This window comes from Mus caroli, unplaced genomic scaffold (assembly GCF_978045245.1).
Source record: "Mus caroli unplaced genomic scaffold, Mus_caroli_1 scaffold_11, whole genome shotgun sequence".
NCBI classification, from domain to species: domain Eukaryota; kingdom Metazoa; phylum Chordata; class Mammalia; order Rodentia; family Muridae; genus Mus; species Mus caroli.
This window is the reverse complement of record NW_028227266.1, coordinates 109,294,639-109,310,129: the sequence shown is the minus strand read 5'-3', so window position 1 is coordinate 109,310,129 and position 15,491 is coordinate 109,294,639. Positions and strand designations below refer to the sequence as shown.

Genomic DNA, 15,491 nt, shown 5'->3' with positions numbered 1-15,491 from the left:
TTTCTGTGTGGCAGCTCTTTGAAGGTGTGTGCAACCTGCTTGATCGCCTGGGCGCCTGGCCACATCTCGCCAATAGCACAGCAGATCTCCGGGAGATGGCACAGATCGGGTTACGTCTTGTGCTTGGATACATCCTATTGGAAGACCCACAGGTAAGCATGCAGGAGGGCAGCAGAGGTGGAGGTCTAGCTGGTGGGGGTCCAGCAATTGGTACTACCCTCATTGCCTTGCACCTATAGCTACATGCCCAGGCCTATGTGAAGTTGCACACACTGCTGCAGACCGCAGTGCCGACCCGCCGGGAGGAGGCGTGCTACGTGCTCTCCAAGCTGGAGGCAGCACTCAGCCGGGCGCTGACCACCTCTTCCTCTGAGACTGAGCATGCGTCTACAGCCGTGGCAGCCACTGAGCGCTGTTCGTGGTTGGTGCCACTGGTCCGCACTCTGCTGGACCGTGCATATGGGCCTCTGGGACTGCAGTGGGGGCTGCCCTCCTTACCACCCACCAATGGAAGCCCCACCTTCTTTGAGGACTTCCAGGCTTTTTGTGCCACAGCCGAATGGCGCCACTTCATCGACAAGCAGGTGCCTGAGGAGGTGGCGGGTCGAGGAAGAGGAATGGAGGCTAGGGCACGCCTCGAGCACCGGTTTCTCCCCCTGTCAATCTTCCAGGTTCAGCCAACTATGTCAAAGTTTGAAATGGACACATATGCTAAGAGCCATGACCTCATGTCAGGCTTCTGGAATGCCTGCTACGACACACTCATGAGCAGCGGGCAGCGGCATCAGCGGGACCGTATCCAGAGTCGGCGGGCCTTCAAGGTGTGCAGCCCAGATTGGGGGACGGTGCACCTATATGACTGGAGACAGCTAATAGGGCAGGGTAGAGAATGGATTGGAGAAACAGCAGCCAGGGGGATTGACCTATTCCTTCCGCCACAGGAGCTGATCCTAGAACCTGCCCAGCGTAGGGCTCGCGTGGAGGGATTGCGCTATGCATCTGTACTGAAGCAGCAGGCAGCACAGCACTCGACGGCACTGCTCCACTGGGGGGCGCTGTGGCGCCAGTTTTCTAGCCCCTGTGGGGCCTGGGCACTAAGGTGGGCGGAAAAGGAACCCTGACCCTGAGTGCTAGATGGCCTTTGACTCTCTGCTCAAGGCTTGAAAGTAATGCCTTTCAAATGAATAAAACAGTAATCTCAGCTGAGCTGGGGTGGTGCACACCTTTCATTCCCAGCACTTGGGAGGCAGAAACAGGCTGATCTCTGATTTCGACTCAAGCCCAGCCTAGTCCACAGAGCAAGTTCTAGGACATCCAAGGTTACACAGAGAAACCCTATCTCAAAATACCAGAAAACAAAACAAACCCCAGCAGTCTTAAAGTGGGGGCTCTGTAACGTTTTGCTGGCCCATGACCATTCCTGGTGATATATCTGCAGGATTCCTCCAGTCCCCCACTGGAAGCTGTCTAGTGCAGAGACATACTCCCGTATGCGACTAAAACTGGTACCCAATCATCACTTTGACCCTCACCTGGAAGCTAGCGCCCTACGTGACAATCTCGGTAAGTGTGTGGCGCTTGCTTGCTTCACCCAGCTGGAACTTCCCATCATGCCTTGCTCTAATTAAGTCCCGTTGGCCTCCTGCAGGTGAAGCTCCCATGACACCCACTGAGGAGACCTCACTGCCTCTAGCAGTGACCAAAGAGGCCAAAATCAGTGCCCCTCCGGAGGAGCTACTTGAGGACCAGTTAGGGGAGGAGGACCTGGCTGCACTCGAGTCCCTGTGAGTGGGTGGGCTGGGGCTGCCAGGGATGGATGCCTTCTGTGCAGCTGGGGCTGAGTCTGTGTCTTTTGCTGGCCAACTTGAGTACCCTGAAAGGACTCCCCAACCCCAAGTTTGGGGGTTATTTAAAAAAGGGTGGGTGCTCTTTAGTAGCTAAGCACCCGTGAGCAAGGCTCAGAAAAACCAGGACAATGTGGGGGCCTGGAGTATGGCAGGAGTGTGTGAGGAGAAGCAGGGCAGAGGGAGGGGTGAGCCAACAAGCAGCCAGAAGGACTTTTAAGTCTGTCCAGGGCACCGGGGTCAGTGAGCAGGAGGCCCTGGGCAGCTCCTCTCCACCAGGGAGGTATGAGCAAGTGACCTCATGGCTCACTGGTCTTGGAGCTTGGCAAGAAGGGATGCCCATCCCTAGCTGAAGTGAGTGCTGCCCCCAGGATGGCGGAGGCGGCCGAGCTCGATGAGAAATGCGAGAAGCTTGTGTTGTCGGCTGAGTGCCAGCTCGTCACGGTGGTGGCTGTGGTCCCGGGACTCTTAGAGGTCACCACGCAGCACGTGTATTTCTATGACGGCAGTACAGAACGCGTGGAAACGGAGGAAGGTGTGTTCTGATGGAGCTGTTGGACGGGGTGGCAGAGAATGACCAAAGTCCAGGCTGGGCTCGAACCAGTGACCCCTTATACCTACTCTTGGTTGCTCGGCAGGCATCGGCCATGACTTCCGGCGCCCCTTGGCCCAGCTGCGTGAGGTCCACCTGCGGCGTTTCAACCTGCGGCGTTCAGCGCTCGAACTCTTCTTCATTGACCAGTCCAACTACTTCCTCAACTTCCCACACAAGGTGGCCGCGTCCTCTGCTTCATCCCCTTGTCAGGCTCCCAGGCCCCAGCTCTACCCTATCCCATCCCACACCCAGCTACGGAACCAGGTGTACTCGTTGCTTCTGCGCCTAAGGCCACCCACCCAAGGCTACCTAAGCAGCCGCTCCCCACTGGAGATGCTTCGTGCCTCGGGACTTACCCAGGTAAGAGTCCTAGATCTTGTTTGTGTGGGGTCTGAGGTGAAGACTTTGTACATAGGGGGTTCTGGACAACGTCAATGCTCACCCTTTGCTGTTGTGCCATCCAGAAATGGGTACAGCGAGAGATATCCAACTTTGAGTACCTCATGCAACTCAACACAATTGCAGGGCGCACCTATAATGACCTGTCTCAGTACCCTGTGGTGAGCCCCGCTCTGTCTCACTCCCCACTTCCCACCTCCAACCCCACTGTCAGTGCCTAAGCACAGTCCCTGAGTAGTTTACCTGTGATGTGGTCTCTTGTTCTCTGACACTGCCTCGCTCCCCTGCCCTCTTTGCTTCCTGCTGGGCCCTGGTCTCCCTGGAAGGAGTGTCTGTCACAGACCTCCTGTGCTCCTGTAGGCCTTCCAAGTAGTATTGTGAGCAGGCTCTACCCATCTACCTGAGGGTTGAGGGCAGGGCAGGGTGGGCTGGCAGGCAGGCCGTCAGGATCTTCATACAGCATCTTTCCTGGGTGGGCGTCCAGTTCCCCTGGGTCTTGCAGGACTATGTGTCCCCAGTCTTGGACCTCAGCAATCCAGCTGTCTTCCGGGACCTGTCCAAACCCATCGGTGTGGTGAATCCCAAGCATGCCCAGCTTGTGAGGGAAAAGTGAGCATTGTGGGCAGGGGGGCAGGGCAGGGCTCGGTGGGCTGGGGATGGATGTGTGTGGCTCTTCTGCTGACATGTGCTGCCTGTGGCTTCAGATATGAGAGCTTTGAGGACCCAGCAGGCACAATCGACAAGTTCCACTATGGCACACACTATTCTAACGCAGCAGGCGTGATGCACTACCTCATCCGCGTGGAACCCTTCACCTCCCTCCATGTCCAGCTACAGAGCGGCCGGTGCGCCCAGGGGTGACGGAAGAGTGGGGAGGAAGGCACACAGTCTCCCTGGCAGCTTCTTATGCTGCCTCTGGTTTTACGTATCCCTCTGTATCTATCATCTGACCCTGGCTGTGTCTCTCCACCAGCTTCGACTGCTCTGACCGGCAGTTCCACTCCGTGGCAGCAGCCTGGCAGGCACGGCTGGAGAGCCCTGCCGACGTGAAGGAGCTCATTCCGGAGTTTTTCTACTTTCCTGACTTCCTGGAGAACCAGAATGGTAGCATGCGTGGCACCGGGGCTCGGGCATGAGTGAACAGACGGGTGTGTGTGTGTGTCCAGGGATGGTGAAGAATCCGCAGGCACACTGCTAACGTTCTCCTCTGCTAGGCTTTGACCTGGGCTGCCTCCAGTTGACCAACGAGAAGGTGGGTGATGTGGTGCTGCCCCCGTGGGCCAGCAGCCCCGAGGATTTCATCCAGAAACACCGCCGGGCTCTGGTGAGGAGGTGATCGCACACAGACAGGCTGCCGGGGCTGAGGGTTGCGGTGGGATTCGGTCCCTGGATTGACTGCCACTTCCTACCCTCAGGAGTCAGAGTATGTGTCCACCCACCTGCATGAATGGATCGACCTCATCTTTGGCTATAAGCAGCGGGGCCCAGCAGCCGAGGAGGCCCTCAATGTCTTCTATTACTGCACTTATGAAGGTAGGCAGTGTGCTGCACGTGAGATGGGGCCAGGGTACAGACAGTGGCAATAAAGAAAGGAAAGTGAAGGAGTTTTAACCACTCGCCTCCCTCTCAGGGGCGGTTGACCTGGACCACGTGGCAGATGAACGGGAGCGGAAGGCTCTGGAAGGCATCATCAGCAACTTCGGGCAGACTCCTTGTCAGCTGCTGAAGGTGAGGACTGTGGGGAGACAGTGGTGCAGGACACTTGTGGCATGGTGCTGACCAGCTCTTGTCGACAGGAGCCACACCCACCCCGGCTGTCGGCTGAGGAAGCGGCCAATCGCCTCACCCGGCTGGACACTAACTCACCAAGCATTTTCCAGAACCTCAAGCAACTCAAGGCCTTTTTTGCTGAGGTTAGAAGTGGGTGGGGGGGCTGGAGAGATGGCTCAGCGGTTAAGAGTGCCGACTGCTCTTCCAAAGGTCCTGAGTTCAAATCCCAGCAACCACATGGTGGCTCTCACCATCCGTAACAAAAAATCTGATGCCCTCTTCTGGAGTGTCTGAAAACAGCTACAATGTGCTTACATATAATAAATAAATAAATAAATATTTAAAAAAAAAGAGGAAGAAGAAGTGGGTGGGAACTCAGCTTCTTGTGTAAGATGGGTTTAGCCGCACGTCCTTACCCATCTGCGGGCAGACATCTTGGGGACATACTGGTAGGAGGGCGGCCAGGATGGGATTCCCAAGTGCAGTTAGGATGGAGAGAGTCTGGCCTTGGTCCCCTTTCTGCATCTTCACGCACGCTCCCCTTTCCTGCTGTCACTGGGCCGAGGCCAAGGAGTAATGGGATGAGGGGACCAAGGCTGAGCCCGGGCTTGACCCTGGCGTCTTCTGTGTCTACCCCAGCTTCTCCCTCTTTCTGTGATGCCCTCCTACGTGCCCACTGCTGTCATGTCTACCTCTCAGACTCACCTCTCTATGACACCCACTGTGTCCCTGGGGTCAAGGGCCAAAGAGGGTACCTACCAAGAACACTGTCTACTTCAGTCAGCCTTCCGCATTTCTCTGCAGGTTGTCAGTGAGGCTGTACCTCTGGTCTTAGCTCTGGTTCCCCACCGACAGTCACACTCCTTTATCACCCAGAGCTCCTCAGACATGTTGGTAAGTACACCTGGCAGGTTCCCATTAGCTTCATCCCTTCTGCCTCCGCCCCAAGCTACCATAGCATATTCTTACCCACAGGTAACTGTAAGTGCCAGTGGGCTGCTGGGCACTCATACCTGGCTGCCCTATGACCGGAACATCAATAACTACTTTACCTTCAGCAAAGATCCTACCATGGGGAGCCCCAAGTAAGGCAGGGCTGCGGGTAGGGGTGCGCTATGAATGTCCTACACCCTGAACCTCCTCCCCATTTAAACAAAACGCAGGCCAGCTGCAGGGGAGAGAGCTGGCTAAGGTCCCTGCTAGCCCACATCTCTCCCCCGCGGCCCAGCCTCACCTACCATCTTCCCCTTGGTTTAGGGTGCAGAAACTACTGAGTGGGCCCTGGGTCTCAGACAGTGGCGTGCGTGCACAAGCACTAGCAGTAGCTCCCGACGGAAAGCTGCTCTTCAGTGGTGGCCACTGGGATGGCAGCCTACGAGTGACTTCACTACCCCGTGGCAGGCTGTTGAATCAGCTAAGCCGACACCTTGGTATGAGCAGCCCTGGTGCCAGGGAGAATGAGACAGGCAGATGTGGAATGAGTTCCAAGTTGGGCCTGTGACAACTCTGCGTGTCCTCCCCTTCTTATGCAGATGTAGTGACCTGCCTTGCACTGGACACCTGCGGCATCTACCTCATCTCTGGCTCCCGGGATACCACGTGCATGGTGTGGCGTCTTCTGCAGCAGGTGTGTGTGGTGGGCAGATCTGTGAGGTCTTCTAGCCTGTCTCCCAGGCTAGAAGTCCATCTGCCCCTCAGGAAGCCATCAGAACTTCCCCCTGTCACTCCCTTCCCCTTCCTACTGTAAGTAAGTCTGGGGCTCCGTTACCCCCCCAGCCCTCTGGCTTGCATAAAATCTTCACTTGCCTGAGTCTTAAGCTAGCCCTGGCTTCCCACAGAGTGGTCTGTCAGCAGGGCTGGCACCAAAGCCTGTACAGGTCTTATATGGACATGTAGCTGCAGTGAGCTGTGTAGCCATCAGCACTGAACTTGACATGGCGGTGTCTGGATCCGAGGTGCGTATACATCCCCTGGGGAGGCGGAGTTTCCCCAGGCACTGTCTCCAGAGCCTCCAGTTCTCTGCTCAGCACCCTCATCTGCCTTCCTGTAGGATGGGACTGTGATCATACACACTGTACGTCGAGGCCAGTTTGTGGCAGCATTAAGGCCTCCAGGTGCCACACTGCCTGGACCTGTATCGCACTTAGCACTGGGGGCTGAAGGCCAGATTGTTGTACAAAGCTCTGCTTGTGAACGTCCTGGGGCCCAGGTATGGGGACAGGGTACCCGACAAAGACACTGGGGCAGCTGGAATGGTGAGGCGGTTGCTGATGTCCCCAATTCTTCCAGGTCACCTACTCCTTGCACCTGTATTCAGTGAATGGGAGGTTGCGGGCTTCAGTGACCCTGACGGAGCAGCCCACAGCCCTGACCGTGGCAGAAGACTTTGTTCTGCTGGGCACCGCTCAGTGCTCTCTACATATCCTCCACTTGAACAAGTGAGCCCCTCTCTTAGTTCCTGGCCCCTCTAGGTAGAAGCTGTTGGCACAGGGTAATAGAGAGTGCATACTACCCACTCACTAGCATATGTTACTCATGGGGATTCTTGCCCTGGCCCTCCCTTAGCTACACAGTTGTGGGAGTTCTATAAGCCAGGAATTCAGCTTAGCCAGACTTTAAATGAAGACAAAGTAGATGCACGAAAAGGCGTCTGTTAGCTGGCTTCCTTGCAGTTATGACTCAGTGTACACCTACTTCCCTGCTCCAGATTGCAGCCCGCCGTGCCTCCCCTGCCCATGAAAGTGCCAGTCCACAGTGTGTCTGTGACCAAGGAGCGCAGTCATGTGCTGGTGGGCCTGGAAGATGGCAAATTGATCGTTGTGGGCGCTGGGCAGCCTTCTGAGGTGAGGAAGAGGGCAGCTTGGCCGGCCGGGCCGGAGGGTGGCGGGTTGTGGGGTGCGGCTGCCAGGGCTCACCGCATCCCATCCCAACCCTACTCCCGCTAGGTACGCAGCAGCCAGTTCGCGCGGAGGCTGTGGCGCTCCTCGCGGCGAATCTCCCAGGTGTCCTCTGGGGAGACTGAATACAATCCTGGCGAGGCTCGCTGAACCTAGAGTCTAGGCGCTCAGACATCAGACCCGGCCCGAGCCTGATTCTCTGCCCAGGAGACTACTGCACCAGGGGGTGGGCCGGGCCCACCCTCCAGCTCAGGGATTGGTAGATGGCATCACCAGGAAGTCCCGCCCCTTGCCGGTTGAGGGGAGACCTAGCGTCGGCCTCTGAGGCCGCTGCTGCATATTTTGCACAATCTGGGGTGGGAGGGAATCCCTACTTTCAAATCCCACGTCCCAGTGAAAGCACAAAGACCACCTGTGGCCTTAATCCTCAAAGGTGACTATCGCTGCCCATTCTCAGCAATAAACTTGGTCTAGTTTTGTAATCTTTCGGTTTCTTGAGTACACATGTGCCGCCGTCCTTGGCCTCCTGTGGCCCCCAGTCTTAGCCTCTGTTACCCTGGCTGGCTGGCCTGGCATGCTTCTTCCTGGCCAGGCTGGCCTCGGGGTAGCCAGCGGAGGCGCCTCTGGCTTTGCCAGCCGTTTCCTGACTCCTGGTTCTCAGCTCTCGCGGTCCATTGCATGGCGTTTGCATGCCAGTGGCCTGCTCTGCCAGGCAGGCCGGTGTCGGCTTCTGTGAACTCCGAGTGCTTCTGCGTGCTCCGGCGTGGGGCGGGGGCGGGACCGCGCCCTCGAGCTCGGCCCCGCCTCTTCATTGTCCTGCTCCCCTCTTCAACACCACCCCCCACACACACTGGCCCGCCCCTTGCCTTGGCTCACTCTTGGGCAGACCGGAACCTGCCCTCTCCAGGGAATCCCGTCGTCTTCCTAGCTGAGTGGATCCTGGCACTCTCGGAGGGGTGGCCGCCGAAGGTTAGGAGGGAATGACTAGCCGGGCTCTTGCTAGGTGGAAGGGGCCAGAACTTTCTCTGTCTCCCGCCTTTAGTGCTCTGATCCTGTGGGTACCAGCGTCTGTGTTGGGGTGTGTATGGGCCTGCAGGGACTGTTGAATTGTTTCTTCCCATTTTGGGCTTGGAGATGGGTGGGGAGCCCTGAAGAAGTTCCACTCCGGCTGCTCAGGATGGGTGGGGCAGATTCCAAGGCCTGTCTGCTGCTACTGGTTTACAGGCCCACCCACCAAGGATCCCAGAAGCCCCCAAGTCCCAATGTGGCGACACAAAGATACAAAGTCCATAAAGGGGCCACCCACATCAGAGGCTTACCTGACTACAGCACCGAACTGCTGATAGCCCTACTATAGACACACCACGTGTTAGATCCTTTGGCTATGCAGCAGTAGCCACTGGGGACTTGAAGGGCCTCTTTTAGTCTCTTACTTATCCAAGCCAGATCTCTCCTCCTTTCAGATCTGGAGCCTCTCCTCCTCCGTAGACTGCAGGGAGTAAGTAGTTTCAGCAGATTTAGTACTCTAGGGTCCAGGTGGGTCCTTGGTCTGAGTTGGCCCTGTTCTTCCTTTTCAGGCCCTCTGAGATCTGTATGGTCTATGAGTTTGCTGAACCCATTAAGGTATCAGTTCACTTAGTCCCTGCCCAGGAAAGGGCTGGCCACTGGCCCTGGAGGTAACAGAGGGAGCATTAGGCAGTGTAAGCGGGCTTGCCTGGGGACCTTGGGCTGCTGGGTTTTGGCAGATGTGTATGATCACTAGTTCCTAGGGATGTTTCAGCCTGAGATAGGGTCACAGTCCATGTATCTTTACCCACTTTTTAACATCCCCAGATTCAGCCCAGGTATTTGGGAAGGTCTTTGAGATCGGGTGATTTCTATCCTGAGCTGTACCCCATGCTTTGGCTAGCAGGAGCCAGTTGTTACCTCCACCTTTTTGACACAGAAGGAGAAACTGTTCCAGCCCTGGTGTGAGTCAGGATGGACACACACGCTGCCCCCAGGGACTCCTGACAGCAGATCTGAGGATCTCCTCATATTCCTGCAGAGTTCCTTCTGAGACTCAAGAGGAGCCGGCTCCAGGCTCCATCAGCTCAGTTCTCTGCACAGCTCCCCTTCACCAAGAAACAGCCCAGCAGGCAGCGCCTGGCAGCACCATGCTTTATAACGTCAGCAAAGGTGTGGTCTATTCAGGTAGGCATTCCTTGTCCCAGATCCTAGGTAGCAGGCAGATTGGGAGGTAGAGTGGGTCGTGTACAAGTCCATTCATGGGCTCTTTAGTCCCTGACCCTTGAACCCTGTCTACACTGGGTACAAGGACTAGTCATTGGACTTAAGGCAGAAGTGAGAGAGCACCAGTGTTTACTTCCAGTTAAGTTTTATTCTTATGATCCCATGACACCAGCACACATCAGTGTGCTCTCACAGTCTACCCTGGAAGCCGACCAATCTTGTGCTGTGGTAAGCAGAGGTGGTGCAACCAGGGTGGGAGGAGAGAGGTCAAGGAAGGCTTCCAGAGGAGAGCCTGCTGTGCGTTTAGAAGGAGAAGATGCAATAGCAAGACCTTGGATGCTTCTGGAGGATGACAAGGCACATCTGGGCACATCTGGGAGTGACTGTCCACAATGGCAAGCAGAGGGCCATTTACGTGTACCTATGTGCACGTCTGTGTGTGAGAGTGCCCACAGAGGCTGTAAGAGGGCATCAACCCCCTCCTGGAGATTGAGTTAAAGGTGGCTGTGATCCATCCAATGTGGTGTTGGGAACAAAACTCTTGTCCTGAGGCGGAACAAGCCCCAGTAACCACTTAGCAGGCACATGTGGTTCAGAGACTCTCCCTTCCTACCATGTGGATCCTGGGGGGATCAGACTCAGGTTGTCATACTTGGTGGCACGTGTCTGTCTGCTGAGCCATTCTTGCCGCTCCAGGGCCAGCCATGTAGTCCTTTACATGGTAAACTCTATTGCTTTTGGAATGTTCTGCCAAGATGGTCTACCTATCTTGACCACTGTCTGTCTTCACAGATATAGCCCTGCAGGGGCAGGACGGGGACAGGGAAGGAATGTGGGTAGGAGCTGGGGGAGCCCTAGCCCCCAATACCTCCTCCCTATTTCCCCCTGAGCCTCCAGGGGCCTCGAGCAACATCATTCCTGTCTACTGTGCTCTCCTAGCTACAGTGATCCTTGGTCTGCTTGCCTATGTGGCCTTCAAATGGTAGGTGGTCTGGGTCCTGTCCTGTGGCATCCCCTCCATGCCTGGACTCTGAGGCAGTTCCTTGTCTTAGTGCCCTCTGCCCCCTACAGCTGGCGCTCACATAAGCAAAGGCAACAGTTGGCTAAAGCTCGGACTGTAGAGCTAGGGGACCCTGACAGGGACCAGCGGCGTGGTGACAGCAACGTCTTCGTGGACTCTCCTCCTGGTCTGGAGCCCTGTATTCCCAGCCAGGGTGAGCATGTTTCCTAGTCTGTCTGTAGGCCTTTGTATTTAACTAGTGCCTCTCCTACCCACTAACACTTCTCTCTTCCCACCCAGGACCACACCCGGACCTTGGCTGCCAGCTTTACCTGCATATTCCACAGCAGCAGCAGGAGGAAGTCCAGCGGCTCCTGATGATGGGTGAGCCAGCCAAGGGCTGGCAGGGGCTGGCAGGCCACCTTGGCTACCAAGCTGAGGCTGTGGAAACCATGGCCTGTGACCAAATGCCAGCCTATACCCTGCTAAGGAACTGGGCTGCCCAAGAAGGCAGTAGAGCTACCCTCAGAGTGCTGGAGGATGCTCTGGCTGCCATAGGCCGAGAAGATGTGGTTCAGGTTTTGAGCTCGACAGCTGAGGGCTCCTCGGTGGTGTGAGTGCCGCCTCCCAGGGCTGCCTGCCCTGGCCTCATGTCCTTCATGGGCTTCCTAGTACTTCTCTGGCTTCAGCCTGCTGTTGTGGCGGCAGAACACAAAAGATCCGGCCACTTCATGTTCCTTCTCCATCCTCTCCAAGATAGAAGCGAGGGACGTGGGGGGATGGGTAAGAGAGTGGGCATGGCTTTGCCCATAGATTCTCGTTCTGCCCCTTTATGTGCTCGTTATTTTTTCTATTTCTTTTTAAGAATCACATATTAAAGGCACCTTTAGAGTTTTGTTCTAGCCTGCTTGGCTCCTTGGACCTGTAAGACAGTTGGGGTAGCTGTGAAAGAGACCCAGATAAGGACTTGGGGATATGGGAAGGAGGTGGGGCGCTTCTGTACATGGGCTGTGGAGGACCAGGCTGGAGTTCACCCTCCTGCCCTTCAGTGTTTGGATGACATTAACAAGTCATGTCTCCTCCTGAACTCCAGTCTTCTTAGCTTAGTGGAGGCATATTTAATAAGTCCTCTACCCCTGAGGTTCCCATGATGCACCCAAGGACCCTTTGCGTGACCTGTGCTGTGACAGGGAAGAGGCAAGGTGGTTGTGGTGAGTAGTTGTCGAAGACATCAGGTCATCTTTAGACAAGAAAAAGATGACGTTTCAACACTGGGACTCTGGCTGAGCATACAGCTCACTGGCAGGGCACTTGTCTAGCACACTCAAGGTCCTAGGTTCAATCTCCAGAGTTACAAAATAAAAAGAGCAGACTGCCACCCAGGCTGAGGAATTCCACCCAGGCTTCCACAGCTGTGCATGTGATTTGAACACAAGTGGGCAAGCAGGCTGTTCAGGACAGGGCGTCGAGCCAAGCCACCTGTACTTCCACACACACACACACACACACATCCTCAAGTGGGCACAGGTAGCTGGGTCGCTCTGCCTTCTAGGAAAGACCAGTGCAATGGATGAAAGGGCTTTAGTTCATCCAGACTCTCTGAGAAGACCTGAGGTCTGATCATGGTGAAGTGGAGGCCAAGGTAGACCCTGCCCCCTCACTGCACTGAGATGCTCGTAGGAGTCGCCTGCTGCTTTGTATGAGGAGGCACACTGTAAGCTGCTTCTACTGTTGCTCCGCAGAAAGAGCCGTGTAATAACATCTTGGTTAAAATAAGCGGCAGCCAGCCATAGTGCCTCACACCTGTAGCCCCTGTGCTCAGGAGGCTGACGTAAGATCATCATGGGTTTGATGCCAGCCAGGGCACAGAGTGAGAACATCTCAAAACAAAAAGCAAAACCAGGGGAGGGCTCATCCTAAGAAGGCCCTCAGGCTAATCCCTAATGACAAGAGAAAAAACCAGGAAAGTCTCAGATCAGCACGCTGGGAAGCTCACACTCCACTCTAGCAGTCTGCTGCTGGGCCACCAAGGACTGCGTCAGCAGGTGAGCATAACATTTTCCATGAACAGACTGGCACACACTGTCCCTACTTAGGTCATGCCAACAGGAAGGCATATGGAGGGAAGGTAAAAAACATTTGTGGCAGGGAACAAGAAAAGTAAAACATCTCAAAAGGTCTTCTAAAACTTGACGCCTACATCACCACTCTGACTGGAGGCTGCCTCAATTTCCTTGGAAAAACACGAAAACTCACCGTAACAGACACAACTAGAAATTGTCAAGGGTTGAGTGAATTATGGTCCACTTAATACAACAACGTGCATTTAAGTTACAAAGTGAAGAACTATTAGTTCACTATGAACTATTAGTTCATAGTGTCTAGGGTCCACATTCATGTATTGCTGATCAACTATTAGGCTGGAAGTAATCCAGAGATAGCCAGGATCTGTGCGGGTAGACTACAGGTATGAACTATGCCATTTTATTTAAGGTACTTGATCATCTACACACTTGTAGCCGAGCCCTCAGAGGTAGTGATGGGAAACTTGCTACACAGCATGCATGACCATAAAGAATCTCTGCCCTCTAATATAGGATTGTAAATGAGTGAGTGAAGTTTGCTTGGTCTTTTATTTTACTTTTTTATGTACATGTACACTGTAGCTGTCTTCAGACACACACCAGGAGAGGGCATCGGATACCATTACAGATGGTTCTGAGCCACCATGTGGTTGCTGGGAACTGAACTCAGGACCTCTGGAAGAACAGTCAGTGCTCTTAACGGCTGAGCCATCTCTCCAGCCCAGCTTGCTTGGTCTTAAGTCTTACCCACAGTGCCAATTTCTCTAAGAGTTGTAAGGACACACCCTAATCTCTGAAATGCTTAGTACAGGCAAAAGGTGCTCTAATTTCTGTCAGGCCTCAACCAAGCCTTGCTTTGCAAAGCAGAATCACATTCGTGAGGAACACATGGGCCCCAATCTAGTATGAACTTCTCTCTGTTGAAAACTCATCACCAAAGAGGCCACTGCCGAGCCTGCATCTAGAATACACAGACACTCTTACCATATGCCGGTGCCTGCACCCCTTCCACAGCTGTCCTGTCCTTTGCTGCTTTCCTTTTTGTCTAGGCCTGGTGTAAAGTAAAGCGAGAAGCTAGGACCCACACACTGAAGGAACACTCCTGTGGGATGGGAGAAGTGAGGTCTGATGGCAAAATGGTCCAGTAACATTCTCCAGCCAAGAGAGAAGACATTTTCTCTTGATTGACCCACTAGCCAAATTAAAACAAGCCAGTGGCAATGAGGTCTCAGGACAGACATCCTCTGGTCTGGAATGACTAAATTGTCTCAAGTAAGCTCAGCCCCAAGAACAAAACTTATAATAAAGACGATGCCGGGGCCTAGCAAACACAAGAGTGGATGTTCACAGTCAGCTATTGGATGTATCACAGGGCTCCCAATGGAGAAGCTAGAGAAAGTACCCAAGGAGCTAAAGGGATCTGCAACCCTATTGTTGGAACAACATGATGTACTAACCAGAACCCCGGAGCTCTTGTCTCTAGCTGCATATGTATCGAAAGATGGCCTAGTCGGCCATCAATGGAAAGAGAGGCCCATTGGACTTGCAAACTTTATATGCCCCAATATAGGGGAATGCCAGGGCCAAAAGAATGGGAATGGGTGGGTAGGGAAGTGGGGGGCGCTATGGGGGACTTTTGGGATAGCATTGGAAATGTAATTGAGGAAAATATGTAATAAAAATATTAAAAAAAAAAAAAAAACTTATAATAAACTGCAGTAGAAAGGTCAATCTTAGCCTCCACACACCAGGACCACTACATCCTTTCACATCAACACAAACAAACTTGATTAATTTTGAGGGAGCACACATTCCAAGTTCTTTAATTGATTTTATTTTTTACATAAAAAGTTCAGTAAAAATTGGATAAAGTAAAGTGATCTTAAGCAGTAAATCAATCTTATCAACATAGCACAAGGCTGGCCAAACCACAAGGCAGCCTGCTTTGGAATATTTACATGATAACAAATTCAACCTTGCAGGAGAATTTATACTATCCTCACAAAGTCTTTCCTTGATTCCAGCACATAGATGCTAACAGCAAACAAAAACAGAACAAAAACCAGGAAAAACAAATTATTTTCAATATCTTCACATATACATTAAAATATAATACATATCGTCAGGGTAAAGGATCTGGGGGAGGTGCGCATGGGTCTGTGCGCTGACAGCACCGCCAAGGGGGAGACCCAGATTTGAGAATGGGGTCGTGTGGCCAAGGTCTTCCCTAGGCTACTGCCTCTGATGGCCTGTAGCTGTTACACCAACAGCTCACAACTAGGGGTCATTTGGAGTCAGAGCTCACTTTTGCAGCTTACAGCTGACACCTGCAGGTTTGAACTGCTCAGGATGGTGGGTCATCACATCAGTAGCACAGCCTTGGCCGTGGGGTAGGGCAGAAGCCACAGGATTCATTCTTTCTGCTCATACTCCACTCTGGCCTGAGGTCACTCTAGTTCAGTGTCCTCTTTAGGTTTGTAAACAGCCCCAAACTTCTGCATGTACTTCTTGATGTACTCCTTGGTTTTGTGTTTCACATTCTCATTGCACTCCAGGTCCTCTGGGTTCTTACAGTACTTCAGCTCCTTATTCATAACTCCATGAGTCAGCTGTTCAGGGCACAGAAGGAGAGAGCACAGATACCATCAGAAGAAGGGACAATGATTTGAC

The 15,491-nt window shown here is 53.8% G+C and overlaps 3 protein-coding genes across 9 annotated transcripts in view; 2 read left to right on the top strand and 1 right to left on the bottom strand.

The window, feature by feature from the left end:
• Nbeal2 (neurobeachin like 2) overlaps positions 1-7,987 on the top strand; it is a 29,751-nt gene extending 21,764 nt beyond the window's left edge. For 2 of the 3 annotated variants that reach the window (XM_021171377.3, XM_021171375.3), the window contains 25 exons: positions 15-152; positions 240-584; positions 672-821; positions 942-1,099; positions 1,439-1,563; positions 1,649-1,784; positions 2,216-2,379; positions 2,483-2,799; positions 2,904-2,999; positions 3,323-3,447; positions 3,543-3,683; positions 3,812-3,942; positions 4,053-4,162; positions 4,254-4,371; positions 4,469-4,566; positions 4,635-4,751; positions 5,413-5,502; positions 5,584-5,693; positions 5,866-6,038; positions 6,141-6,235; positions 6,447-6,563; positions 6,659-6,817; positions 6,898-7,046; positions 7,316-7,451; positions 7,554-7,987. In XM_021171377.3, coding sequence (XP_021027036.1) covers positions 15-152; positions 240-584; positions 672-821; positions 942-1,099; positions 1,439-1,563; positions 1,649-1,784; positions 2,216-2,379; positions 2,483-2,799; positions 2,904-2,999; positions 3,323-3,447; positions 3,543-3,683; positions 3,812-3,942; positions 4,053-4,162; positions 4,254-4,371; positions 4,469-4,566; positions 4,635-4,751; positions 5,413-5,502; positions 5,584-5,693; positions 5,866-6,038; positions 6,141-6,235; positions 6,447-6,563; positions 6,659-6,817; positions 6,898-7,046; positions 7,316-7,451; positions 7,554-7,655 — 3,600 coding nt within the window. In that variant the 3' untranslated portion in view covers positions 7,656-7,987. Of the gene's footprint in view, positions 1-14; positions 153-239; positions 585-671; positions 822-941; positions 1,100-1,438; positions 1,564-1,648; positions 1,785-2,215; positions 2,380-2,482; positions 2,800-2,903; positions 3,000-3,322; positions 3,448-3,542; positions 3,684-3,811; positions 3,943-4,052; positions 4,171-4,253; positions 4,372-4,468; positions 4,567-4,634; positions 4,752-5,412; positions 5,503-5,583; positions 5,694-5,865; positions 6,039-6,140; positions 6,236-6,446; positions 6,564-6,658; positions 6,818-6,897; positions 7,047-7,315; positions 7,452-7,553 lie in introns of those variants that run through there. The other variant, XR_015044502.1, reaches the window with a different exon arrangement.
• A 378-nt stretch (positions 7,988-8,365) lies between these two features.
• LOC110302545 (death domain-containing membrane protein NRADD) lies at positions 8,366-11,639 on the top strand. Of its 4 annotated transcripts, none has more exons than XM_085828305.1 (6): positions 8,367-8,474; positions 9,083-9,205; positions 9,553-9,698; positions 10,530-10,719; positions 10,809-10,951; positions 11,038-11,639. In XM_085828305.1, exons 3-6 carry the CDS (start codon positions 9,662-9,664, stop codon positions 11,352-11,354), a joined length of 687 nt encoding a protein of 228 aa, XP_085684431.1. In that variant the 5' UTR covers positions 8,367-8,474; positions 9,083-9,205; positions 9,553-9,661; the 3' UTR covers positions 11,355-11,639. The 4 variants fall into 4 exon arrangements, with proteins under 4 accessions (XP_021029011.1, XP_085684431.1, XP_085684430.1 ...); XM_085828304.1 differs by having other exon boundaries at positions 9,451-9,698; XM_021173352.2 differs by lacking the exon at positions 9,083-9,205 and having other exon boundaries at positions 8,366-8,474.
• Positions 11,640-14,628: 2,989 nt separating this feature from the next.
• Setd2 (SET domain containing 2, histone lysine methyltransferase) overlaps positions 14,629-15,491 on the bottom strand; it is an 86,033-nt gene continuing 85,170 nt past the window's right edge. For both annotated transcript variants that reach the window (XM_021171277.3, XM_085828068.1), the window contains one exon: positions 14,629-15,430. In XM_021171277.3, the coding sequence (XP_021026936.1) occupies positions 15,269-15,430 (162 nt within the window). In that variant the 3' untranslated portion in view covers positions 14,629-15,268. The remainder of the gene's footprint in view (positions 15,431-15,491) is intronic.

Excerpts from the sequence above, each read along its gene's own strand:
- LOC110302545 (XM_021173352.2), top strand. The coding sequence starts at position 9,662 with ATGCTTTATAACGTCAGCAAAGGTGTGGTCTATTCAG. Across the intron at positions 9,699-10,529 it reads CAAAGGTGTGGTCTATTCAG|ATATAGCCCTGCAGGGGCAG; the intron begins GTAGGCATTCCT and ends CTGTCTTCACAG. Across the intron at positions 10,952-11,037 it reads GCCCTGTATTCCCAGCCAGG|GACCACACCCGGACCTTGGC; the intron begins GTGAGCATGTTT and ends CTTCCCACCCAG.